The sequence below is a fragment of the Dermacentor albipictus genome, unplaced genomic scaffold, assembly GCF_038994185.2.
Source record: "Dermacentor albipictus isolate Rhodes 1998 colony unplaced genomic scaffold, USDA_Dalb.pri_finalv2 scaffold_40, whole genome shotgun sequence".
Lineage (NCBI taxonomy): Eukaryota > Metazoa > Arthropoda > Arachnida > Ixodida > Ixodidae > Dermacentor > Dermacentor albipictus.
This window is the reverse complement of record NW_027225594.1, coordinates 398,787-426,459: the sequence shown is the minus strand read 5'-3', so window position 1 is coordinate 426,459 and position 27,673 is coordinate 398,787. Positions and strand designations below refer to the sequence as shown.

General features: G+C 49.0%; 2 protein-coding genes and 1 long non-coding RNA gene across 4 annotated transcripts in view; 1 reads left to right on the top strand and 2 right to left on the bottom strand.

Moving 5' to 3' along the window:
• Positions 1-3,770: 3,770 nt before the first annotated feature.
• Positions 3,771-10,235, bottom strand: LOC139052850 (uncharacterized). Its single transcript, XM_070530001.1, has 2 exons — positions 9,831-10,235; positions 3,771-5,041 (listed from the first exon to the last, which is right to left on the bottom strand). The coding sequence occupies exons 1-2, from the start codon at positions 10,122-10,124 to the stop codon at positions 3,911-3,913; spliced, it is 1,425 nt and encodes a 474-aa protein (XP_070386102.1). The 5' UTR covers positions 10,125-10,235; the 3' UTR covers positions 3,771-3,910.
• Positions 10,236-11,087: 852 nt separating this feature from the next.
• LOC139052854 (uncharacterized) overlaps positions 11,088-27,673 on the top strand; it is a 105,467-nt gene continuing 88,881 nt past the window's right edge. For both annotated transcript variants that reach the window (XR_011510088.1, XR_011510089.1), the window contains exons 1-2: positions 11,088-11,381; positions 11,893-11,956. This is a non-coding gene — a long non-coding RNA (uncharacterized lncRNA). The remainder of the gene's footprint in view (positions 11,382-11,892; positions 11,957-27,673) is intronic.
• Positions 16,567-20,106, bottom strand: LOC139052871 (uncharacterized). Its single transcript, XM_070530020.1, has 2 exons — positions 20,019-20,106; positions 16,567-17,072 (listed from the first exon to the last, which is right to left on the bottom strand). The coding sequence occupies exon 2, from the start codon at positions 17,043-17,045 to the stop codon at positions 16,602-16,604; it is 444 nt and encodes a 147-aa protein (XP_070386121.1). The 5' UTR covers positions 17,046-17,072; positions 20,019-20,106; the 3' UTR covers positions 16,567-16,601.

Genomic DNA, 27,673 nt, shown 5'->3' with positions numbered 1-27,673 from the left:
GTGTCTCCTGCTTCCCCTTGCTCCCGTGCCTGTGAGTCCTGCTCTACCAGGATACCACTTGTCCAAGCCATTGGGCGTCAGGAGCAGTCCAATGCTGGCCTGAACTCTGTGCGCGCCGTCGCTCCTTCCAGCCTAACTGACCGTTTCCCGGTTTCGCATGTCCAAGGCCAGAGGCTACGTCGCCGCAATCCGGCCGAGTGGAGGACAGCTGATGACCGGCCCATTTATTTATTTATTTATTCATTTATTCATTTATTCATTTATTCATTTATTCATTTAGTTAGTTAGTTAGTTAGTTAGTTAGTTAGTTAGTTAGTTAGTTAGTTAGTTAGTTAGTTAGTTAGTTAGTTAGTTAGTTAGTTAGTTAGTTAGTTAGTTAGTTAGTTAGTTAGTTAGTTAGTTAGTTAGTTAGTTAGTTAGTTAGTTAGTTAGTTAGTTAGTTAGTTAGATCAAAGTACCTTACAGGCCCCAAGGGGAGCATTGAGTAAGGGGGGCGTCTTTGAGCAAATGACAAGAGAAAACAGATATATGAGCGCTAAAAAATGTGAGCTAAAAATAGTGCTACGGGGTATGTTCCCACTGACGAAGAGCTGAGCAGGAAGAAGACGACAACGATTGGAGGCTAGCGCGGGCTGTTGCCTCTTGGCCAAGTGCGGCGTATTACGTTGTAAATATACTTGTATATAGCTTTTCATTTGCGTCTTCTTACGTAACAATATAATGATCACGTGCTTGCAAAACAATGTAACAAAGAAAAACGCTAAATCAATACAAATAGTTGTCGGGAAAGGAATGAAAAGTGCAATTCACGTTAACATAAAGAGCCATGTAACACTCGCGCAAAATAAGGTACATAGCGCGAGCACATAAAGCAAACAAAATTGAAACAATAACAAAAACAAAATCATGACCCATATGTGACACGTATTATATGACATGACATGATATGATTTGGAAGCGTTTGCGCACATGGTTGCAATGTGAAAGGCCCAGGAAAGGCTCGGTGTAAGATTTACGCCGAGATATTTATATGCCGATGCCTGAGATACTATATTTGTGTTTATATAATAGGAAAATCTATTAATTGATGTTTTTCGCGTGAGTGTCATAGGTTGGCATTTAGATAAGTTTCATTTGTCAGTGTTCACACCATTTCGCAACGACATTAAGGTCCTCTTGAAGAATGCGATGGTCATCAAGGCTGCTAATTGGTCGATGCAATCATCGGCGAAAACACGTGCTGCGATGGTTGACGGGTGGAGGCAACGCCCCCTCTCGTAGTGAACGAGACAGTCGTTCCAGCCGAAGAACGCCGGGTTTATTCACGCTCGGAAATATAAAGAGAAGATAAGGGGAGAGGGAAGGTGTGACAGAAAGAGTGCTCACATGCGCACTGAAGGAAATAGCTTGCTTGTCATGTTCATGGGTTACCGCAACACGCATGCAGGATGAGATGTTATTAGGCAGATCATTGATGCAAATAAGAAAAAGCAAGGGTCCTACTACGCTATTCTGCGGTACACCGGAACTGACATATGCAAGGGGTGACGTAAAATTATTAACGACTGTAAATTGCTGACGATTTCTTAGGACGTTACGAATCCAGGAGAGCGTTAAGCAGTCTAATTTGAGAACAGATAACTTGGAAATTAAACGGCAGTGAGCCACACGGTCGAAGGCTTTGGAGAAGTCGAGAAAGAAGCAATCTGTTTGAAGATTACGGTCCATGTTAAAATGCAAGTCTGTAGTGAATTCTAGTAACTGCGTCTCATATGACAAGCCTTTCCTAAACCCATGTTGGTTAATAAAGAAAAAAATATTTGATTCCAGATGATATATGCGACATGCAATGATCAAGCATTTTGCGTCAGATGCTTGTCAATGATATTCGACGATAGTTTCCAGGGGAATTCTTGCTACCACTTTTGTGTACTGGTATCACTTTTGCCATGTTCCAGACTAAGGGAAGCTGGCCTGATGATAACGACTGGCGGAAAATGAATAAAAATTTGTTAGATAGCACGACTGTATTCCTTAAAATTTTTGAGTTAATATTATCGACACCCGAAGTAGTCAACTTACGGTTATTTATGAGATCTGTGATACCATGCTCTGTTAAATCGATGGATTGCATGTACTGGTAATCTAGATCAGTGACTTCCGGCAGAGTTGAATGGTCTGCTATTGATAATATGGATGAAAAAATGCATTGAGGACGACTGGGCATTCCTCGTCACTGATTGGAGCTTGATTACCACCGCTTAGTGAAATGTCATGCCATCTACTATTAGGTGAAATCGCCTGCCAGAATTTTCGGGGGTTGTTTTTAAGTAGTGAAGGTAGATCTTGAGGGTAGTATTTTTTTTAGGCTGTCTTAAAGATGAGCAGTAAACTTTCAAAAATGAGCTATATTTATCCCATATACCACGGGTGAGTTTGTGCGCTTTGCAGTTGCGTATAGCCTTTTTCTTGTTTCTTAGCCGTCGAAGGTACTTGGTGAACCAAGGGTTCTGTCCATGGCCTGTTATTCTGATTTGGGGGATTTATTAAAGTTTCCACTAAAGCACACCACCAATTTTTGGCAAGTTCAGTTCATTCCTCGCTCACAGGGACCTATAGGCAAACGTATGACAGAAACGTACGAACTTAGTACTAGGATGAGAGCATTATTTGTGATAAAGGCCATTCATTATCCTAAAACTATTCGCAAAATATTCGAGTTATTTCGGGTACTATTCGATTCGGTTTCAAACGTCACTGTTCGCACACGCCTAGTTCCATATGGAACATTCTTCGCCGGGTACACAGCACCTTAACCTGCCACCTGTAGTCTTTTTCGGCAGCATACTTCAAGCAGTAAAATTAATCACGAAATGACTGCTGTATGTTCGGCAGTATGCACACTAGCAGCTCGCAACCGACAGCCGCGAAAGATAAGTCAAAACTGAATGCCTTCCCTTTCGCATTGGCGGCAGCTACCCAGCGAACTCTGCCGCCAAAAGACGCCGAAAGCACGGCGCAACATGTTTCAGAAAAGGGCCATCCCATTAAGTGTATACGAGAGCTAAGGATTGCGTCAGCCTACCAACAATAACCGGAAGCGCTTCCATCTGGGTGACGCCGACCCAGCGGAAGCTTCACGAAAGGATCTGTGTTGCACAATAGGCGAGCCCCCCCCCCCCCTCCCCACCTTTCGCCCTTCAGTAAACAACGCACACACTCGACTGGTTGGCCCTCCCGTCTCCCAGACGGTACAACGAAGGTGCACTTCGACCCACGACATCATGCTACCTTACACGGCTGCCATAGAATGGGAATGCTAGAGTAAGCCACGGCGCTTTTTGACATCGCTTTCGTCACGTGGGCTTGGCAATGGACATTGCAATCCATGTAGCGTGACGTCATAAAACGGAGGCCGGCGCTGTCCCGTGTCAATCGACAGCTTTTATCGTGGTGACGTGACGTACATGCTTGGCTGGCATCACGACGTGCGAAAAAGGGAACCGGTACAGCCAGGAGAGGAGCGGAGAATTTTTTTTTTTTTTGCCGCACACAGCTGCCAACTTCGCCAAGGGTGGTAGCAGTGGAATTCTGCACCAGACGCGCGTTTCTTTTTATTGAATGTACTCAATATGTCAAAGAGGTGGTTGGTCTCGAAGTTAAAATACGGTAGAGGGAGTTCCTGTAGTCGTGAACAATAAAGTAAGAAAGTAACGGACTAAAACAAGATTATAATACTTTGAAATCAGGTATTGAGAATGAACTGAAAATGACGCCAAATTACATGGTTTATTTCATAGCCAAAAAAGAAGGCAAAGGAACTTGACAAGAGTAATCGCACAGGCACGCGAAGCAGAAAAAGGAACATGGCGCCGCGAAGGACGGGCAGCGCTGACAATGATCAAGTACTTCAGACCACGGTCTCGTGCAATAATTCTAGGTGGATCTCGAATATCAGCCTGCCATCCATCAGAAAACCACTGTTTCCCAAAAAATCCAAGCCTATGTTGAACTCGCGGTGGAAGTGTTTCATCGAGTCGAGATCGCGCGCGCATGCGCAAGGAGCGTCGTGGGGACCGCCTAAAGAGCAGTCGTTGACCGGATGTCGCACCTTCACGCGCCAGTCCTGCAGAACGCACCGAGAGCCCGCCAGCAACCCGTCAAACGCGACGTCCACAACGAGGTCACAAGTCTCGCCGTGGGTGCGCTTGGAGACGGCTATCGTCAGATACGTGTCCCTCGTGTGCCACAAGGTGACCTCGGCGAACCGTCTGTCGTCCTCCCGGCAGAGGAGGATCTCGTTCGCGTTTTCGAGTGTCAGCACGTAGCACACGCTCCGGAGTACTTCGGCCAGTCCCTGTTCCTCGGACAGCGAACTGGCGAAACGCCGAAAGCTGTCCGAACAGACGACGAGAGGCTCGCAAGACGCGGTCACCGGGCTTTGACCGTGCCGGGCGACGTTCTGCCGCAGGTACTCCAGGGCGTTCAGCGCCTTGTGGGCGAAGTGCTCCAACTTGCGGAGTATGAGCCCGTTCTCCGAGCCCAAGGAGAACGGCGACGCGCTGGACGCGCGCGCCGAATTCTGCCGACTCTCGGGCCGGGGCGTGTCGGCGGCGGTGGCGATCTGGGTGAGCTCGTCCCTCAGGTCCTGCTCGGACGTTCCGAGCGCCCGAGAGATTTCCGCGAACCTGGCCCTCCGGTTCCGGGCGGTCTCCGCGAGATTGGCGATCAGGCTCTGAAGTCCGGAGAGCAGCTCGTCGGGCCGCACGTCCTTGGAGAGCCCCTTTATGTCTTCCAGCGCGTGGCCCAGGTCCCGAAGCGTCACGCCCGCAGCTCTCAAGGGCGGCTGCTGCGTGGCCGCGGAAGAGTCGGAGACGCTGCATCCGGCTGCGAAGTGCGTCGACAGGTCGCTGTGTAGGACGCCCTCGCCGCAACGCAGGCATTCCACCGTGTGGAAGGCGCATTCGGTCTCGTAATGACGCAGCAGTTCAGCCGCGGTGCCGACAAACTTGCAGCCTTGCGATTCGTTCCAGCAATGTACCTTGAAACGCAAAAAAAAACATTTTATAAATTAGCAGATCTGTATACAACCTGCTGCAAGGGGAATCATGACATTGCACAAAACCGGTATCCCGAAAGACGGCAGAAAGACCCTGCCCTGCAAACCATCTCAGGAACAGGGGCAGCTTCGATGGGACCTTGCAAACCATGCAGTGTATTCAAATTGAATCCGAGGGACTTTCAGGTTATTGTGTTCAGTTTATAGAATTTCCCTGCATTTACAGGCATAAATAGTATCTACAGTGGGTCTAGTCGCAGCGTGTCAAGTTTAATGTTGAAGAATGGGCACTGTTTAATGAGGAAAAAACGGGGCGCGTTGATGCCAACGCAAACAAAAGAACATGGTGACATGGTGATAACAGAATATTAATGAGCACTCGCATTCACGTGAATGCAGAATTTGAAGATACAATGAAATAATCAAAAAGTTACAGAAAGAAACAAACTAATAACCATAAAAATCAGAACCATTAGAAAGGAACAGCACACTGTAGGCGCCCAGGATATGTTCAGGATGGCCGGCTAGCGCAATTGCTATATCTTTTTTTTTTGTAGAAGGCATTACTTGTCTTCTCCGCTAATTGATCCGTGTGCAAAAGCGAAACCATGGTGCACTCAATAACCAATTCTAACCCGCACACTTCGACTGCAACTCACGCGGAATATACAGCATAACCCTATACCAAACAGCTCGGTTTAGCCTAATCGTAAATGTAATGTTTACCTTTGCATGTTGAGTCACGCAGGAACTCCTCCGATAGTTGTCTAAGTATGCGTAAGCATTGTGCCACTTGCTCATTGTGTTATCCTACCTGTATACGTATGCTTTGCAGGTGACTTTACCAACCCTCTTCAGGGACGACGTCTGGAGTGGGACGTCTCAGTAGGTTACGAGACTTCCTTGAAGGGTGCACTCATGCGAGCCCATTTGCCCACCAGTTATTCTTATATCGCTGACAGCCTTCGATCATCATTTGGCCACGCATAATGTAAGGAAATCGGCACCATGCACAGTCACCAGCATATTTAACAATGTCGCACGAGCGTTGGCATGGCAGCATGTCCATGTTAGCGCCCAATAACGAGAAGTGGCGAAACCTGCGACAGTACACTGTAGAGTAATGTAGTCCCTCGAAAGGAAAGGGGATGTAAATGTGCTTATGACTCACACCCTCGCACTAAAAAAAAGGCGGTAAGTTGGAAACAGATTTACACCCCTGTTATTCTTTTAGGCATGTAACCTATTTTACAGTGCAGGCGCAAGCGCTGATGCGAACGTTGTGCAAGCAATGCTCCGTTTTCTTGCGATGCATATGCCCTGCCACACTAGATGCATAGGCCAACTTTTCAAGCGAAGCTTGTATTAGTTCTCAACTTGAGGTGGCATTGTCGCTGTCACGCAAAAAAAAAAGTGGCACCCAGAGCAGAGCAGCTGTGGGAAAGGGCAATTTGACTTGCGCTGGAGCGCGAGTCATTAGCAAGGATTCCAGCTGCATAGGCGCGCGTTTACGCCACGCGCGCAACCAATCGGAGCCGTTTCGCGTCCGCCGGGGAGGGAAAGGGCAGGAAAGGGTTTCGCGCGCGCTGCAAGGTCGATTCAAATAGGTCGCGAAGCTTCGGGCGAAAAGCGGTTCTGTACAGATTGTCACCGACATCAGCATGGGGGGTTATGGGAGCAGCGATCGAAGCGCGACTATGTTTGGAGGGAACAAACATTGGGAAAGAAAAACGCGTTCTTTAATTCAAACGAGACAGTTGGATTCATTCAACAAAAATAAAATTCCTAGTCAATTTTATATATTCGTGATGAGTTAAATAAATACGTTTAATTTTATTGTTATTAATAAATGCATTTCTTTTCAGCGCCCATCGCTACAGGGGGCGTTGACGCCACTATCACTCGCAGTGCAATGCACGTCGTGAAATGGGCAGATAGGCGCACTCGTATCACCTGTTGAAATACGCCTCCCTCACTATTTGTACTTTCTTGCTTGTCGAAGCTTGTCTGAATTTGGTGACGCAGGTAGCTTCATTGCTTCTTAATCTGTTCAGCCAAAAGTAGTGAGTTACAAGCGCCAGATAATTGTGTAGTTGTTTTCGCGAGACTGTGCCAGCCGACGGGCGTGGCGTCCGACGATAGGATCAACACTCTACACCTCAAGCTTTCGTCGGCCTCCAAAGAAAGTATGTTCTGCGCAGGGATGCGATTTCGACAACCGTACGGCTGGCCTTTTCCTGCATCGCTTTCCACGCTGAAAGCTCGAAACGCCCATCAAGTCGAATGGCGGGGCATTTGAATATATAGCTCCAAAGGAAGAACAACAAAACAAATTTTGCGCCTTCGAAAACAAAATGACGTCACTTCTGCTTTAAACGGACATGGCGTCACGTTATTTTTTCTTCCGCCGGAAGTGTTCCCACCACATACAGATGGCGCTAAGCCCCATGAACCAGTGATGGACCGCCATGTTTTGAACGTATGGGCTCCTATGGAAGCTTCGCTACCAGGTATATTTACCTTGCGCGCTGCGCCGGCTTCGTTTCCGTGCAGTTGATTCACGGAAAACGGATGGAACGGCCACACATTGTGCGTTCCTCCGAGGAACAGGCAGCGTTAGATAAGCAGCGGCGAGAACTCACCCTTGAAATGGCAAGCCATCGGCGCGCCGGTCCAGCCGTTAGAGGTGCCTGAACCCAGGCAATCCGACAGCAACGAGAAGATCCCGAGCTGAGGGAGCGGGTGCCCGAAGCAACCCGGCACCGTAACTGGTGGGTTACTTAACCGTGACGAAGGTCAGGTGCACGCAGGACAAGCTTCGCGTACCCCCGTTTTGCGGCAGGGGAAGGGTTGGTCATTTTTATTTTATGAAGAGACGACTTGAAGCAGAACAAATTAACGGATAACGCGCCGTCCGCAATGCGCGTGTCATTTTCTTGCGTCTCGTTAAACTAAAAAGAATAACCGATTCATAACCTTGCCTCGCATTTCTAAAAGCTCCTGTTTTACCACCTATTCGAGTCGCAAAGTGCACCGCAAAGTCGCTAACATTTGGGTAAACGTAAATTTAGCGGCACCTTATCAAGCATTTGACTGTGTGCAGCAACGCCTTTACTGTGCGGATAACCGATTCTTGCGCATGCTCTGCGCGTCATTCGAAACTCGGTCACTGCAACGTGCCGAGCCGACACCACCTAGATGGCACAAGGCAGGTTTACTCCAATCCATAATTCATGCTACCTGGCCCGACTGCCATAGAAGCTAATGAATGCCCCCGAGTAAGGAACAGCGATTTTGATGTCACCGCTTTTGTCACGCCAGCCTTGGCAATGGTAATTTCGGGCCAGGTAACACGACGTCGTGGATCGGGGTGAACAAACCTTATGTGATCAAGGTGGCGTTGGCCGAGCAGTCACTTGTATTTAAAGACACGGCGATGCACGAAAAAAAATTTATGTAGCAACACGCAATAAAAGAAACGAAGATAGTAGTATTAGCGATGCACGATACTAGCGGTGAAGACCTGGCGATATAGGCAGTGCATCGCTTGTAACAAACGTAGAGTTTCCCGACAACGGGCGTAGCAGGCGACGCAGAGAAGTAAGAGCCTGCCCCGAACGATAACGCTAGCTATCCAATTTTTTTCGGACACCAACTCCAACACGCATCATGTCCCCCTGCAGCCATGCCTTGTCGGTGCCGGACTTAATCGTAAACAAATGAATCGACAAATAAAATTTAGAGCGCCGTTTTTCTTTAGTTTTCTTTTTTTGGAGGCAGCCATATTTTTCTGGAACTGGCCAAAGGAAACGAAGGAACAACCGCGGTAACATTCAGTCTCGCATCGCCTGCTTGGTGCCAGTGTTCACTTGCCATAGCTTTGTGGTCAGCTGCCCAGTCACCAAGCCCGCAATCCAGTGTGGGCAGCGCCGACAGCTGTCGATGGGGCGAGTGCAGATTAAGTGCACTTGTTTGAAATGGCCGTGTGAGAGCAAAATGCAATGGTCTCTAAGGCACCATTTAGCGACCACAATGTTTCGACCCACAGGCTGTCTAACAACTATCGTGGGGCCACATGTGGCGTAAGAAATGCATGTAGCGTCTCGTTGTGCGAATTCCCCGAAAAACCATTCCCTGGACAAAGGAAAGCCGCACTGAAGGACCAAGGAATCCGGCAAAGGGGAGACGAGTTCGTAACCAGTTTAATCTGTCGAACAACTATCGTGTGGCAACATGCGGCGTAAGAAACGCATTATAGAGGGTGAAGTTATCGACATGCATGCATCTTATATATACATATATAAGCGAGAGAAGGAGAAATGGTGGGATCGATTTTCTTAGTCATGACCACATAAAGCCAACAGACAAGGAAGCCAAGTAAAGCATCGGGGAAATCGGCTGCAGTTGAATTAATGTAAAAAAATAACGAAGCAAAGGAAAATGAAAGTGGACGAGAAGATAACTTATCGAACCGCGTACACATCAGTTGTAAACTGCGGCTTTTGATTCAATATTTCACCCCACGTGAACAAACGTCTAAAAGGAATTATGCTCGACATCACCCATCAGTATCCGCTGCTTTCTGAAAAATTACGGACGCTAAACAGGAACGCAAAGACAAGCTGCATTATCGGTACGTCGAACTTCGGCAACGGGAAAACAGCCAGTGATTACTCTTAGGCGTGCAAATACGCATAAGGGCAACAAATGCAGATTATGGGAGGTTTGAAAAGAACGACAGAAGCAGTTTCGCTTGTGTTTTTTTTCTCACCTTCCACTTGTTCGCTTCCCGCGCGCACAACTCGACAAAGGCGCACTGCGTTTCCCCGAACCGCTCTCGATCCAAGGGACACGACGCAACGCCTCCCTGGCAGTTGGCTGCGTAGCAGGGCTGGCAAAGGACGTGCGAGCAAGGCAGTACCAGCGTCCGCAACGGAATCATGCGGCAGAGGCCGCACACGCGTACGTTGGGCACGTCGTCGACAAACCGCGTCGGCCGCCAGTTGACGCCTGCGACCACGTGATCGCGAAAACGGTGCACGGGTCCCCGCTTGGCATCCGTCATGGCGATGTCTGCTCGGCTACAGTGAATCCCGAACTCGCGGGATGGCGGCCTGGCTTGTAGTGGAGCCTGCGGCTTCTTGTAGTCCAATAGATGCGGCGCGCCTGGCGTGACAAGGGCAAGTTATGCGACGATAGTGTCACGTGACGTCACGCGCGCGCAGCTCCTCACCGTGCTGGTACCAGAGCATCGCGGTCGTGGTGACGTCACTGCGCCACGTCATAACGCGTGGATTGTCATGCTTCTTTTTCGACGGTGATCGTTTTTTTTAAACGGGTTATCGCCGTTTTCGATTCGACGCAAGACACGGCTGTCGTGCTGTCACGTTGCCTGTTTATCAGTGTAAAATATTTTGCGCCCTTAAACGTAAATAAGGGTGTAATTGTGTCTATACCTCACACGCTTACACTTTTTTGGGTGTAAGGGTGTGAGGCCTAGACGAAATTACGCCCTTCCTCTCTTTTAAGGGGGTAAATTATTTTGCAGTGTGCGCGGCTTCTCCAGTGCTTCAACATAGCGGCCACGATGATGTTAAGAAAATATATCCGGGGTTTTACATGCCAAAACCACGATCTGATTATGAGGCGCGACGCAGTGGGGGCAAGGTCATTTTTCACGGTTGCAAAACCTTTGAAGAAAAACGGTCCAAAGTCAATGGTAAGCGACCTCAACCAAGGGGGTTATGGGAGTTGTGATTGAAGCGCGACTAGGTTAGGCGGGACAAACATTATCAAGAATGAATCACTCCTAAAGGAAGGAAAAACCATGAACAGCTTTATTTTATTGAAACAAAATATAATTTTTAAGTAGTCAGGTGGGATGCGCAAAAAAAAACGGAAAAAGACGATTGTCTTTTACTTTAGTATTAATAAAAATATTTTTATTAGCGCCCCTAGAAGAAAAAAAGGGGGCGTTCACGCAGCTATGGCAAAACACGGTCGTAAAGTTGGTCTGCTAGGAAAACGCCCCTTGAAACGTTTTGTTGTTTCGCTCCTCCGTGCGGGACTTCTGGATACCGGTGGCACGAACTTTACGCTTGCTGAGCGAGGTGTTTCCGAGTCATGAGTCAAAACGTTCAGTTGAAGAGTTCTCGCGCGAAGCGAGTCGGGAACGCCGGGCAAGTGTCGGCTTCAGCGGTCCAGGTGCGACTGCTATGACCGACGTGCTCGCACCTGAGGTTGCACCCAAGGTACGCAAGGAGTACGTACACACGACAGGAGTGTTTCCCCCACAAGCGAGGCTTCAGCTCATTCGTGAAAAGTTGGTTGTTTTCTTGTACGCTCCGTATCTTTCTTTTCTTGTCCTCTTCATGACACGTTTCCTGTGATTGATTGATTGATTGATTGATTGATTGATTGATTGATTGATTGATTGATTGATTGATTGATTGATTGATTGATTGATTGATTGATTGATTGATTGATTGATTGATTGATTCGTCGCAGTCACCTTGTCACTTTGCACTACAACGTCTCGGAACGCATACCAGGCTGCGCGGTGTGCAAAATGCCAGATCAGTTACTAAGTTATGTTAACTTATGTCTGTGCCAAGGATCCTGCGTGCGCATCTTTCCTCTGATCCTGAAGAAGTGTGTAATTTAAAATGTCCTATGTTTTTTTTTATTTTTTTTAACACACGTATCACTTGTTTTTTGAAGAACTGTAAAGCCAACTGTACAAACCGAAATGTTACATCTACCCTAAACATATATCTAGATCGTTGCCACCAGCCTGCCGATAAAAAACTAAAGAGGACATATCTTTATGACAGGTACGCAAGGCATGAATCAACTCTTGCAGTTGCATCTACATTCTGGTTGCTAGAGGAAGTTACGGTATGTACGCATGTTCCCTAGTCACTCCGCTATTGAAGCGCTTATGCGTTGATGTAGATGACGCATTGTGATTGTTATGCGCAAGGTTTTTTTGGGAGCACACAGAGCTCATATTTTTCGCTGCCATAGTTATAGTTGACTGTATGCCACACCATAATTTTCTTCTGTAGCTTTAGCCGATAAAATTATATTATTGTCATAAAATTGGGCGTAACTTGGGCCTTTGTTTCAGCACGAACTCATTAGCAATGCGGAGCATCACTCTGTATTTCAGGATCCCCTACACACCTGACAAACAATGAAATTATGCAAGAACGTATGGTACGTGTCCGGATGTGCTTAACTGGCTGCGAAATAAATAATAATGAAGGTCAAGTTAATAGCAAGGTCACGAACATGTAAACACCTGATAAGCGGGAAAACATACCGAAGAAAATTATCGTTCTTTTTTTCTGCTTTCTGTTAAATACCATTTCAAGCTTGACGCTGAACGTTGGAACATTTTGGTTAGAGCACCTACCTCCAGGCCTTAAGAAACTGATCACTAATTTGAATTCCAGAACTTGAGGTCTGTATAGCCAGTTTCGCGGCCGCTTGACTGCTATACAAGAAAGTGCACGCTACGTAGAAGTACATATAGGTTCCGAGACGATTCTTACTAAATGCGCGATTGGTTACTGATTGACTGGCTACTTCAAATGATTCTCTTAAGTGCCAAATTGATTGGGAGGCTAACATCGTTCTCTTTCGTGGTATTTAACCTGACGCAACTTGCGCACCGAATTTCCTCCCTTATGAATAGATTTGCACTATGAGAAGCCATGGCACTCAGTCGTGTGTTGCGTGATACTGCGAGAGACCATAGCAAGAGTCAGACAGTGTAACCCTATGTGTTTAGTGTTTACCGGCGTAGGGCCTTGGCACCTGATGCATAGTCTGGTAGGATGCTGTGGACCATTCATCAGGTCGGTTGGGCTCTTGTCGGAGTTCAACGCAGATTCGCAACCCCTACCTACCTACAGGCCATCCACATTCCGCGATTCGACGCGAGCGGTTAGAAACCACAATCAGTGAAAGCTGCTAGTTGGCACACTGCTCGGTTAATTCGGACTACCCTACTCACTGTCACCCAGCTCCGAAGTGCCAGGACATCTGCCGTGCCGACCTCTGATGGTAATAGTCAAGAGGGTAAGCAAATTGTAAATAGACGTGTTTCGACAACATTATCATATAAGATCGTATACTGAACAACAGAGTGGCTGTGAAAACAAATTCCCTCAAGCGTCTGCGACAATACTAGAGCCACGAAAAGTTAGGAAATGATGTTCACAGTCTCAAGCATATTTGTTCAATTTACTGGTGAGGTTTAGCCAACCGAAGCGACACGGGAGCTGATAGGGACCCTGTAGAGGAGGGCTTGAAATTGACTTTGACCCCTTACGGCAGTGTAACGCGTAACGAAAGCTCAGTACATGCACGTTTTTTTTTTTATATTCTGCGCCCAGGAAAGTGGGTACCAAGGCTAGGAACGAAACATAGCAACCTCGTGCCCACCAGCAGTATGGTCTAGCCACCAAGCCACCACGCTGCATATCACGCAACTTAAAAGGCTGAAAGGTTCGAAACACTGGGTTTAAAGATTGAAACCCGATAAACTAACGTTTGGTCAGTTACCTGATGTTTAGAAAAGGTTAATTTGACTGGTGTTAAATATGTTTGCTACACGTGAACTATTATTGTTGCTTGTCATTCCGAGCCTTATGTCATTACGAGGCTGCTAACAAAAAATATCCCCAGGCCGAGAGGCACACATATCTCAACTAACACTTCATGTATGTCTCAAAAATTTCGTGACTTGGTCTGATACGCAATTTACGACACTCTCTAGCGCGCTTTACTTGCGTGCTTGTTCCACTTCGTGAGCAATGTTACAAAAAGTTGACGCGCCTGAATTTGAAAATGCCAGTTAACAGAAAGGAGACTGACCAGTGCAATGTTCAATGAGTTTATTAGAACGAAAGCACATGAGGGAAAACAGAGCCGCACAATCGCGTTACATATTGCACAAACCTATAGAACAGGAATCGTGCTGCGCTTGCATAAAGTCACAATAGCTTTCAATTATTCCTGTAATGGCAATTACAGTAATTGCGCTGTGACGAAATGTCACACGGCGAGACCAAAGAAAGAACAAAGAAAAAGCCATGGGAGCGAGTATGGTTCTGTCAACATTGTCATAGCACAAACGTCTAATGCTTGCGACGGTGAGCATTCTGAATAAAATGAACCACGGAAATGAAGTTTAGTGGTGTGGTTTGCTCGGCCAGTTGGTGCATGGTGAACGTACATGGGTTTTCGGCAAGTACGGACGCGAGTACAAGGAAAACGAACGGACAGGAGAACGCTTGACTTGGGAAACCAGTTTTCCAAACCAGCAAGTGCTCACGTTCTACACTCCGCTCCTTAGAGTAACCAAGGCGTCGTGGTTCCGTTCGACGCTTCTTTAAGGCCTCCGTCTCTTCCATACTCAGTGCACGCTTTGTGTAGTGACTAGTTCAATGTTCCTTACGCTAAGCCAATTTTTATCACGTCACTTTTTTCCTCCACGCTCAGATGCTTTTGTTGCCGTGTTACCGACTGCTTCAAGTTACGGCCATTGAACCCACCTCTCTCTATACACACTCTGGTCTCATTTTGTTCTCTGCCCTTCTTTCTCCACACTGCTTCCACTTCTCTGCAGCCGATTTTTTCGCTTGTTCTCCGCGATGGATTTTTTCTTTCTTTTCTTTCTTTCTTTTTTTCCCTTCCCGGCAGGTCAACGCTTCTCACTCGATGGACGTTTCTCCTAGTTTGTTCACTTCATTACTTTCTCCTCACTCGCCTGCTTCTTATGCCGAATCATTTCTCACTCCTGTGTATGGTATGGTACGTAGAACTTTATTGAGGTCCTGAGGGATCAGTCTGGGACTGATGCGGGCCGCTCCCACGTCGGTACAGAGAGGCCGAGCCCCTCTGCCATCACACGGGCCCTCTGGACAGCCCTGAGTTGGTCCGCCAGCACTTCACTGTGCAGCATTCGCTGCCACCGCTGTTCACCTCGAGAATCATCACCGGCCAACGCCAAGCAGCGCCACAGCATGTGTTGTAAATCGAGCAAACCCCCACACTTACTACAATAGACTGAAACCCCGCAGTCCGGATTAATTTTATTCATGATGACCGGGTTAGGGTACGTCCGTGTCTGCAGAAGCCTTAATGTAATCGCCTGCGGCCTATTTAAGTTAGGATGTGGCAACGGGAATGCCCTGCGCCCTAAGTAATAGTGCTTGGTGATTTCGTTGTAGGTTAACAGTTGGTCCCTGTAGTCAGGAGCGGGAGATCCAGCCCCTTCAGGGAGTACACGGCACACCAATCCTCGTGCCTCCCGTTGCGCCACCTCGTTGAGGTTACGCGGGGCTTCCTCCACTGTCCCCATGTGCGCCGGGAACCAAGTAATGGTATGCGAAGTGATATCCCTACCCTGCAGCAGTCTGTTAGCCGGTTCCGCAACAGGTCCTCTCGAGAAGGCTGTAATCGCAGATCGCGAGTCGCTAAACACCAAAACTCTTCTAGAATCGATTAGTGCTAGAGCAATAGCCACCTGTTCAGCAACCCCCGGTTCTTTGGTATAAATGGAAGCAGCATTTCTAACGCTCCCTTTGCCATCTACTACCACCACCGAATAAGCATTTTTACCATTAATCCATGCGGCGTCAACAAACGCAGACTCCTCCTCCTGATCATTTGCCTCTCGCAACAAAGCCCTAGCTCTCGCGACCCGCCTCCCTACATTGGGCACGGGGTGCACATTCCGCGGAAATGGACGAACCATGATATTTGCCCTAAGGCTCACGTTCAACTCGTGTAGGGGCGCCCTGTCGTGCGACACAGCCACCGATTCTTCAATTGACTCTAATATATGCCTACCCCCTGGTGTACCTAGCAAGCGCTCCCTCTGTGCGGTACGTTGAGCCTCAGCAATTTCATCTAAAGTATTATGCAAACCTAGTCGTAACAACATATCGTTTGACGTAGTCATAGGCAGACCAAGCGCAGCCACTCCTGTGTAGCCTACTTCAATTTTCTGTTATCCGATTTCTTCCCTACTTGCCTCTTCCTGTGCTTGTCTGTCTGAGCACATACCCATTGTCACATTACCCGATGACCCATAAACAGCGGCCCAAGTTAAAACCGCAACCGCGAGGCGTGACGAAGAGGCAATAGAAGCAAAACACGAGGCACAATTTTCGCCTGTACTTTGAACTGACCGCATTTTTCACTCGACGCAACACATGTTTAAATTGCCCCCTTTGAGTGATTTAAGACACTGCTCGCCAATTAATATACAGACTTCTCCAACGTTACAAGCCAGAATGTCTGCATATCCTTCTACAAGCCAGACTGCGCTACAGTACTCTGTCTAGGTATGGCTGTTGGGTGCAGGAAAAAAGATACCACAAAACACACGCACCATAAAACGCAGGCCTTACAACAAACACACATGTAACACGAACCATGCAAACGTTATGCCTGATGGCAAGTCTTCATCGAAATAGTAAAAAATAAAGAGAGAGACGTTCCTACACCAGCGTCGTTAGCATCGATATCAACGAACCGTGTTGTACATCACGTCCAAAGTTCTGTCCACTTCGTCATCGGCCATGACGGCTCGGTTCATGGCGCAGACGCAGGCCGTGGTCACGTCTACGGTCTTATTTTGCACCGACCACTGGGAGCCTCCGTTCCAGCGAGGGTACGACACCTTGATCTTTTCCCTCACTTCCTGGCACCGAAAGTCCCCCGTGGGGCTGCACAGGTTTCCGGGACACTTGCACTTGACGCTGGGTATCTCTGGCGGAATCCTGTGGGAGTCGATGTCCAGGACCCGGGTGAAGGTGCACGTTGCCCTGTTTCCGATGCCGTACGAATTGGGCTGCGGGGCGCACTTCCCACTCGAAGCCTTGAGGACCGCGCCACCGGCGTCGTTGAGGGCGACTCCCGCTGAGAACGTGCAGGAGGCCAGGAGAACCATCTCGCGCATTCCGAGCATGCTGAGGGTGCGGAATTCCGGGTAAATCTGCGGATTGCAACACGGACATGAATCACCAGTTTGCTCTTGGTAATTTGTTAAGGCGATAATAATATTAATATTTGGGGTTTTGCGTGCCAAAACCACTTTCTGATTATGAGGCACGGCGTAGTGGAGGACTCCGGAAATTTTGACCACCTGGGGTTCTTTAACGTGCACCTAAATCTAAGCACACGGGTGTTTTCGCATTTCGCCCCCATCGAAATGCGGCCGCCGTGGCCAATTTGTTAAAAATTGGCCACGGCAAGTAAAAGTAAAAAGTAAAAAAAAAAATTGATCGTCCGGAAATATGGCATCAACATTCAATGGCACCAAAACTGAGTGTTCGTCGACCTTTGGTAGGAGTTGAACCCACAACCTTTGATGTTAATTACGGCACAATTAAACAAAGCACAGTCAATTAAGTTATAGTTAATTAACGCTATCGAACCAAAGTATTTTGGTGGGAGACGCATCCCCAACTTTCGGTGTTAATTAAGGCAAACTTAATTAAATCACAGTTTATTATGGTAGAGTTGATTAAGGCACGCGAACCCATGACCTATGGTGTTAATTAGGGTGAAGTTAAGACACATCTGATTAAGGTAAAGTTAATTACGGCACTCCAACCCACGAGCTTTAGTGGGAGATACAAGTAATAGGAAGTAACGCATTCAAATGAGAATGTCAAGTAATTTAGCGAATATTTCGTGAACGCGCAGGCCTTCACCTTCATCCGCTTTAGTGTATGCTAAAGTGGCTGTCAACTATTAATAACCAATTTACTGGTCGACTGAAATAAAGGCTTAACGGTTCGTTAATTGAGCTTAATGTCCTAAAAGCGCCGTAGTTGAAGACTCCGAACTGGTTCCGACCATTTGGGGTACTGTATTGTGCACCCAAACCTCTCGTTTCCATTCCGGCTATATTGTAATTTGTAAGCTACGGCTGGAAATCGGATCATCTATCTCGGGTCCAGAAGCACAACGTCATGGCCATTTGCCACAGGGGCCTTTCAGAAACATCTACAATTCCTTAGCCTCGCATATACGTACTAGGCACCGGAAATGTGTAACGGAATATCACAAGATGTACCCAGGAAGGAACCACAATGCCGAAACCTTGTTACGCGGTGGAATTCAAAACAACAGGAAGCAATATTGATCAGCAGTCGAAATTAGCAAGAAATATGTAGTGGACTGGTGCAAAAAAAAAAGAAAAAGCAGAGAAGCGATTGATAAATAGCCCGAGTCGTTATAGGCAACTCTCGATATAGAGATAGAGGGTTTAATGGAGAGAGAAAACATCTAGGAGAGATAGGTAAAATGCTAGGCTGCGATATGCGTTTATAATACTTGATTAGCTCAAGTATAGCTAGGTGACTATTGGTGGCTTAGCACGAGGTCGCGGGATCGAATGCAGGCCACGGCGACCTCATGTCGATGGAGGCGAAATGCCAAAGCACCCGTGTACTTAGATTAGGTGCACGTTAAAGAATCCCAGGTGGTCGAAATTTTCGGAGTCCTCCACTACGGCGTGCCTCATAATCAGAAAGTGGTTTTGGCACGTAAAACCCCACAATTTAATTTTTTATTGGTGGCTTCCCCGTTTCGAAGTGGGTGCCAAGAAAAGTCATCTATCATCACCGCCGTCTTTCAGATAGTTTCAGATTCGTTCCATTCCTTGGTCTGGAATCTGCCTTCTTATCAGCCGACGTAAACTGTCTCCAACGCTGGCCAGATTTGTACCAAACCTTTAATAGGTTATTAATTCCGTACATGCCTCTTTTTATTCCGTACTTTCCACCCGTTGTCACTGGCTCACCATTCGCCGCGCCGCGTTTATCGCCAACATCCAATGGCAAATAGGTTTAGCTGGAATGATGTCGTTTTAGCGTGGCCGTTTTAGCAGAATTCTCGAAAGGGAAGGTAAACAGCAATGCCTTAAGTGACTGCTGGTGACGACGCATGGCCAAGTCAACATATGTTGGACGCGTTCTTCCCTATATAGTGTCACAGTTCCGCTGCCGGAAAAGCGCGAGTATTAGGAAGTTTGCGTTCCTGCGAAGATCTATGCACTGGCATAAAAGAGCCGAAATCCACTGCACGCAGTAAATAACCAAATGACTTTTTTTCTCTTTTTTTGTGCGGGCAACATGGCACATTGTCGCCACCGGCGCTGGAGGTCGTCGCAGTGTCCCAACGTTCCGTAAAAAAAAACGCAACGAGAAACTGTAACTGTAGTAGCGAAAGCCGTATAGTATAAAATCGATTAAATTCAAAGCAATGAATTTTTGCAAGACCTGACACTATAGATTTCATATCTCCATTAACAAGCCCCATCACATAAAGACACCAGCCACGAAACGCCGAGAAATATAAACAAGCATAGCCGTTATCTCGAAAAGTGAATCCTGAGCAGGAACTTGGGTTCGTGTAATCGCTGCTTATTATCACTGCACACTGCCTTTGCAAGCCGTCGTGACAGAAACTTGGAAGATAGCAAGAATGACGTAAAGGAAACTAAGGACCAGGCAACAACCGACGCAATTATGAATGGCATGTCTAACCGTTAGAGATAGACAGCAGTATGAATTAGAGCACCTGATATTTTTTTTATGTGCAGCAGATATCCTTGTTGAGATTAAAAGTGGAGTTGGGCAGGCTACGTAATGCCTAGAACTGACAACCAGCTGTCTTTCGTTGAAACAGAGTGGGTGCTGAGGAAATTGAAAGGGAAAACGGGCTCAGGCTTACAGGGGACAGGAGAAACGTAATCGGAGATCACCCACAGGTGTCTTAGTTCCGCAGTTGGACCTAAATTTGATCAAGCCGATTATCCGATCGCCCCCGTAGAGTCGCTGACTACGAGACCCATGTTTACTTGCATTTCTGCCCCGAACTGAATGACAGTTCTGACATTATGAGTATGACGATGACGATATGCAAGTCTTACCTTCAATGAAGGAGCACAGCGCGAAGAGGGTATACGACGCCAAGCCAGGAGACGAAATAAATATATGGCGGTACTCGGGCCACAAGACGGCAACCAGCTTCTTCGGGGATTCACGTCAGTCTTTATGCTCGCGTCGCGTCGCCAAGTTATTCGCAAACAGGGTCGCGCAAGGTCGGGTGAGAACCGGATTTTGCCGCGGCAACTTTAGTCGGAGGGCATTCAGTTCCCCGGAGTATGCGCACTAGTGTGCTAGTACGCATCTACAAAAAAAAAAGAAAGAGCTAATAAAAAAAATTGGAGGACGCTTAAGCTTCGCCTTCAAGAGTGGGACGCGACAGCGTTCCCGTAAACCCGCCAAGGGGTATAAGACAATGCGCTACGGCACAGCGATCACTTACGATGCGCCCCGCATCGGACTTAGCGCCCACCTATCACGCGGTGAGCGTCGAGCAACGCAGCGTTCGGCGCGGCAACGAAACGTGCGCCTGAGCGAACGGAACGAACCAAAGAACTCGGTGTCTCGGAGGGGAAACGATCTACGCCAGCCAAACGTCGTGATCGGCACGGGCAGAGAGATAGATAGTAATCTAAACCGGGAGCACGGCGAAGCGTCGTCAGGGGAGAGGGAGTCCCGCGACGCGCCTGGCAGCGGTCCCAATGCGCGCGCGGCGCGCCTCCTGTCGGGGCAGCGCCGTACATTGAGAGGAGGGGGTCTTCTGTGTTTGCCGCAAGATGGCTCTGCGTGTGCGGAAAGCGCAGAAGAAATGCAGCGGAAACGCACTTCGCAACTCGTGTAATTGTGACTTCTGTACGTTACATGTTCATAATTACCGATATACACCGCAGTATAACTTTACACGGCTCGTTTCGAAGGCAACACCGCATTCACTAGAGGCGCGTTTGCACCGCTTGGAAGCATCGAACTCGTGGCTGAGTGGTAGCGTCTCCGTCTCACACTCCGGAGACCCTGGTTCGATTCCCACCGGGCCAATCTTGGAAGTTGCTTTTTATTTATGAAGCGCCTGCCGTGATTTATCGCTCACGGTCAACGCCGCAAACGCCGACACCGACGCCGACGACACCGGCTTTTCTGCGACACGAGCTCCTTAACGCTATCGCGTTAAAAATTAACGCCGGGAGCTGCCAAGGGGGAATCCCGCGCTAACTTTAGGCGCCTGATCGTTTCCTGGACTTTACAGGTAAGGCCGAGAGCGTACCGAAGTACAAAGACAGGCCTACGCTTTCTTTTTTTTTTCGCTTTGCTTTATAGGTCGAAAGATTTCGAGCACCGTGTATACAAAGTTTATGAGACGTGCAGTGGTGAGACCTCTGACTTATTGACACTGGTCGCTATGCATATATATATATATATATATATATATATATATATATATGTATATATATATTGTCACGTGGTGGTGACGTTAAGAACACAGTAGCAGTACTGTGAAAGACAAACTAGCTTTTATTGGGCGAACCTGTGCCCACAAAACAGGGTACACTTAAAGCACAACGATAGCGGCGAACACAGTCGGCGATCGTCGAAAATCTGATCAGCGGGTCAAGCGCGTCGGCTTTTATACTACAGTCGTCGAATGTTCCAGACTAATCGTTCGGACCCGCGTGCCTTCCACAAAGTTCTACACCATTCGCGTCACGCGATGAAATCAGATAAGACAGGGTTTGGCGACAACAGACAGCCGGGTAGAAGCATCGATAACTTTCCAGAAACTTCGGATACATGCAGGCGCATCCCGCGCTGTGCGATTACATTTGTTAGGCGGCGAAACGTGGTCGCCCGATAAAGATAAGTACACGCGTCAATACCCCCCTCTTAAAAAGCATCGTCCCGATGCTACAAATATAAGAGAGCGAAACACAAAAGGACACTTATTAAACATAAGTAACAAAACAACGAAAAGAAACAAAGTCGCGAAGTCCCAAAGTTCATTATCGCTGGTAGTACGGCTTCAGTCGCACAACGTGGACTATTTCAGGTCGTAAGCGGCGCCGCTGTGATAGCGAAATGCCGTCTGGCACGACCTCATAGTCCAGTGCCCCAACACGTCGGATGATCTTGTACGGTCCGAAATAGCGACGCAAAAGCTTCTCGCTCAGTCCTCGTCGGCGTATAGGGGTCCAAACCCAAACACGGTCACCGGGCTGGTATTCGACGAAGCGTCGTCGGAGGTTGTAGTGTCGGCTGTCGGTCCTTTGCTGGTTCTTGATCCGTAGGCGGGCGAGTTGTCGGGCTTCTTCGGCGCGCTGGAGAAAGGTCGCGACATCAAGATTCTCTTCGTCCGTGACGTGCGGCAGCATGGCGTCGAGCGTCGTCGTCGGGTTCCTGCCGTAAACCAGCTTAAACGGCGTGATCTGTGTTGTTTCTTGCACCGCCGTGTTGTAAGCAAAGGTCACGTACGGCAGGACCGCGTCCCACGTCTTGTGCTCGACGTCGACGTACATTGCTAGCATGTCGGCTAGGGTCTTGTTCAGGCGCTCAGTGAGACCATTCGTCTGCGGGTGATAGGCAGTTGTCCTCCTGTGGCTTGTATGGCTGTACTGCAGAAATGCTTGGGTGAGCTCTGCTGTAAACGCTGTTCCTCTGTCGGTGATGAGGACTTCTGGGGCACCATGTCGCAGAAGAATGTTCTCGACGAAAAATTTCGCCACTTCGGCTGCGCTGCCCTTCGGTAGAGCTTTAGTTTCAGCAAAGCGGGTGAGATAGTCCGTTGCCACGACGATCCACTTGTTTCCGGATGATGACGCTGGAAACGGTCCCAACAAATCCATCCCGATCTGCTGAAATGGTCGGTAAGGAGGTTTGATCGGCTGTAGTAATCCTGCTGGCCTTGTAGGTGGTGTCTTGCGTCGCTGACAATCTCGACATGTCTTGACGTAACGAGCGACGTCGGCGGTCAGACGCGGCCAGTAATACCTTTCCTGTATCCTCGACAGCGTTCGGGAGAATCCGAGGTGCCCAGCGGTTGGATCATCATGTAGAGCGTACAGTACTTCTGGACGCAGCGCTGACGGAACAACAAGAAGGAAGCTGGCGCGGACTGGTGAAAAGTTCTTCTTTACGAGCAGGTTGTTTTGCAATGTGAACGAAGATAATCCGCGCTTAAATGCCCTAGGTACTACGTCGGTGTTCCCTTCCAAATACTCGACGAGGCCTTTTAGCTCCGGATCTGCGCGTTGCTGTTTACTGAAGTCTTCTGCGCTTATTATTCCGAGGAAGGCGTCATCATCCTCGTCGTCTTCCGGCGGGGGATCGATGGGCGCGCGTGATAGGCAGTCGGCGTCTGAGTGTTTTCGTCCGGACTTGTAGATCACCGTGACGTCATATTCTTGCAGTCTGAGGCTCCACCTCGCCAGCCGTCCTGAAGGGTCCTTTAAGTTAGCTAGCCAACACAACGCGTGATGGTCGCTGACGACTTTGAATGGCCTGCCATATAGGTATGGGCGGAATTTTGCTGTAGCCCAAATGATGGCGAGGCATTCCTTTTCAGTCGTAGAATAATTGCCTTCCGCTTTTGACAGCGACCGGCTAGCATAAGATATCACCCGTTCATGCCCGTCTTTCTTCTGGACTAGGACGGCACCGAGGCCTAGGCTACTGGCGTCAGTGTGGATTTCGGTATCGGCGTCTTCGTCGAAATGTGCGAGTACCGGCGGTGACTGCATGCGTCGTTTTAGTTCTTGAAATGCATCGGCCTGCGCCGTTTGCCATTTGAACTCGACATCAGATTTGGTTAGATGCGTTAGCGGCTCAGCGATGCGTGAAAAGTCCTTGACAAAGCGCCTGTAGTAGGCACACATGCCAAGGAATCTACGCACTGCTTTCTTGTCAATAGGCTGCGGGAACTTTGCGATGGCAGCCGTTTTCTGCGGGTCGGGGCGTACTCCGGATTTGCTGATGACGTGGCCTAGGAACAGAAGCTCGTCGTAAGCGAAGCGGCACTTTTCTGGCTTCAGAGTGAGCCCTGATGATTTGATGGCCTCTAGTACTGTTGCAAGCCGCCTAAGGTGATCGTCAAAATTTCCGGCGAAGACGACGACGTCATCCAAGTAGACGAGACAGGTCTGCCACTTCAATCCTGCTAAAACCGTGTCCATGACGCGCTGGAACGTTGCAGGCGCCGAGCACAGTCCGAATGGCATAACCTTGAACTCGTAGAGGCCGTCTGGGGTGATGAAGGCGGTCTTTTCGCGATCTCTTTCGTCGACTTCTATTTGCCAGTAGCCAGACTTGAGATCCATCGACGAGAAGTATTTAGCGTTGCAGAGCCGATCCAATGCGTCGTCTATTCGTGGCAGGGGGTATACGTCCTTCTTCGTGATCTTGTTCAGACGACGGTAATCGACGCAGAAACGCAGGGTTCCGTCCTTTTTCTTTACCAGGACCACAGGGGATGCCCACGGGCTTTTCGACGGCTGGATGATGTCGTCGCGGAGCATTTCGTCGACTTGTTGCCTAATAGCTTCACGTTCTCGTGTCGAAACTCGGTAAGGGCTCTGGCGGAGTGGTTGAGCGCACTCTTCGGTTATTATGCGATGCTTTGCAACTGGTGTTTGTCGAATCTTTGATGAAGTCGAAAAGCAGTCCTTGTATCGTCGGAGAAGACTTCTGAGCTCTTGCTGCTTGCTTATGGGGAGACTTGGATTTACGTCGAAGTCTGGTTCGGGGACTATGGTCGGCGGGGTAGATGCGGCAGAATCTGTGAGGACTAAGGCATTGCTAGTTTCCACAATTTCCTCGATGTACGCGATTGTCATGCCCTTGCTGATGTGCTTGAACTCTTGGCTGAAGTTGGTTAGCATCACTTCCGTTTTCCCTCCATGGAGTCGAGCGATCCCTCTTGCGACGCAAATTTCACGGTCTAGCAGTAGACGTTGGTCACCCTCGATGACGCCTTCTACGTCGGCAGGTGTTTTTGTGCCGACGGAAATTATAATACTGGAGCGAGGTGGGATGCTGACTTGACTTTCGAGCACGCTTAAGGCATGGTGACTACGAGAGCTCTGCGGCGGTATCGCTTGATCTTCAGACAGGGTTATCGACTTCGACTTCAAGTCGATGACGGCGCCGTGTTGGTTTAGGAAGTCCATGCCGAGAATGACGTCGCGTGAACACTGTTGGAGGATAACGAAGGTGGCAGGGTAAGTCCGGTCATGAACGGTAATTCTTGCCGTGCAGATTCCAGTCGGCGTAATCAGGTGGCCTCCGGCGGTACGAAGTTGAGGGCCTTCCCATGCGGTCTTAACTTTCTTTAACTGGGTCGCGATATGTCCACTCATTACGGAGTAATCGGCCCCTGTGTCCACTAAGGCGGTAACTGCATGGCCGTCGAGAAGCACGTCGAGTTCGGTGGTTCTTTGTCTGGCGTTGCAGTTACGTCTTGGCGTCGGATCACGGCTGCGTCGTGTTGAACTAAAGCTGGAACGGTGCGTCGTCAAGTCATCTTTCGTCGGTGTAGTCTTGGCTTCCTGACTTCGTCGGGACGGCGGCGTGTCGTTATTATGTCGTCGAGATGGTCTCTTCGTCGTCTTCGTCGGCGGCGGAGGATCTTCGTCAGTTCGACGAACAGCAACCGCACCTCCATCGGTTGCTGCTTTTAGTTTTCCGGATATGGGCTCGCAGAGCGGCCCCGGGCTGGGCCGCTGTATGGTCGGCGCTGCGGTGACAGGTAGCGGCCTGGTGACGGCGAACGGGATGGTCGTCGAGGGTTCCACTGAGTGGCGGCGAGGTAGTCGGCGATATCGCGAGGGCGTTCCCCTTGCTGCGGGCGCGGAGCGTTGACGGCGAAACCTCGCAGTCCCATCTCCCGGTATGGGCATCGTCGGTAGACGTGGCCGGCTTCGCCGCAGTGGTAGCAGAGCGGGCGGTGGTCAGGGGTGCGCCAAATGTTCGTCTTCCTCGCGTAGGTGCACTGGGCGACGGGTGGTCGTGGTGGCTGCGGCGGTGGCGGCGGACGACGGAACTGCGGCGTGACAGGGCCCTGGCGCGGTCGCGGCGGGGGCCCTTGACGGCGTGCGACGGCGGCGTAGGTCATCGCTTCTGGCTGGGGCTGCGGTAATTCAGGTTGCACCTCAGGAGCTCCCAGTGATCGCTGAACCTCATCTTTCACGATGTCAGCAATCGAGGCTACTTGAGGCTGCGACGAATTCAAGACCTTGCGGAGTTCTTCACGCACAATGGCCCTTATGGTCTCTTGGAGATCAGCGGAGCCCAGCGCTTGGACGGCGCACTGAGGCGTGAGCACTTGGCGGTTATATTGCCTAGTGCGCATTTCTAACGTTTTCTCAATCGTCGTAGCCTCTGTCAGGAACTCGGCTACGGTCTTCGGTGGGTTTCGAATTAGTCCGGCGAAAAGTTCTTGCTTTACGCCTCGCATCAAGAAACGCACTTTTTTCTCTTCGGACATTTCCGGGTCGGCGTGCCGGAAAAGACGGGTCATCTCTTCTGTGAAGATAGCGATGGTCTCATTAGGAAGTTGGCCTCGGGTTTCCAGCAGAACTTCGGCCCTTTCTTTTCGGACAACGCTCGTGAACGTCCTCAGGAAGTTACTGCGGAACAGGTCCCATGTTGCTAGGGTGGACTCCCGGTTCTCAAACCAAGTCCTCGCGGCATCTTCCAAGGAGAAGTACACGTGTCGTAGCTTATCTTCAGAGGTCCAGTTATTGAAGGTCGAGATCCTTTCGAAGGTTTCGAGCCAGGTTTCAGGATCCTCCGACGTAGCTCCACGGAAGGTAGGGGGCTCTCTGGGTCGTTGAAGTACGATGGGTGAGACTGGGGCAGCCATTGTGGTTGTCTTGGCCGCAATCTTCTTGGTCTTCTCAGGCAGAAGTCCGTGCTCCGGGGGCAGCTGTTGTAGACGACGGCTTACTCGATGGTCCGTGACTACGTTGGTGCTCTCTTTACGGTCCGGGCTTGGATCACGGCTTGTCGGGGGCGTCCGGTACATGGACCAAAAGCACCTCCACCAGATGTCACGTGGTGGTGACGTTAAGAACACAGTAGCAGTACTGTGAAAGACAAACTAGCTTTTATTGGGCGAACCTGTGCCCACAAAACAGGGTACACTTAAAGCACAACGATAGGGGCGAACACAGTCGGCGATCGTCGAAAATCTGATCAGCGGGTCAAGCGCGTCGGCTTTTATACTACAGTCGTCGAATGTTCCAGACTAATCGTTCGGACCCGCGTGCCTTCCACAAAGTTCTACACCATTCGCGTCACGCGATGAAATCAGATAAGACAGGGTTTGGCGACAACAGACAGCCGGATAGAAGCATCGATAACTTTCCAGAAACTTCGGATACATGCAGGCGCATCCCGCGCTGTGCGATTACATTTGTTAGGCGGCGAAACGTGGTCGCCCGATAAAGATAAGTACACGCGTCAATATATATATATATATATATATATATATATATATATATATATATATATATATATATATATATATATATATATATATATTGCGATGAGGTTTATTCTCGTTCACGACGTTGTGGAACGCTAGGCAAAACAAGGCACTGCAAGGGCTGTCCGAAGCACGGGGTCGCTCGAGATCACGGCACGGCCCTTCGTCTTCCTCTTCAGACGGCACATACACAGGGGCGCGTCTGCTTCATTACAATGCCCCGGGAGC

Bases quoted from the DNA above. Each gene is read 5' to 3' on its own strand.
- LOC139052850 (XM_070530001.1), bottom strand. From the start codon at position 10,124: ATGACGGATGCCAAGCGGGGACCCGTGCACCGTTTTCGCGATCACGTG. The intron at 5,042-9,830 runs GTGAGAAAAAAA...TTGCGTTTCAAG, and splicing joins GGGAAGCGAACAAGTGGAAG to GTACATTGCTGGAACGAATC.
- LOC139052871 (XM_070530020.1), bottom strand. From the start codon at position 17,045: ATGCTCGGAATGCGCGAGATGGTTCTCCTGGCCTCCTGCACGTTCTCA.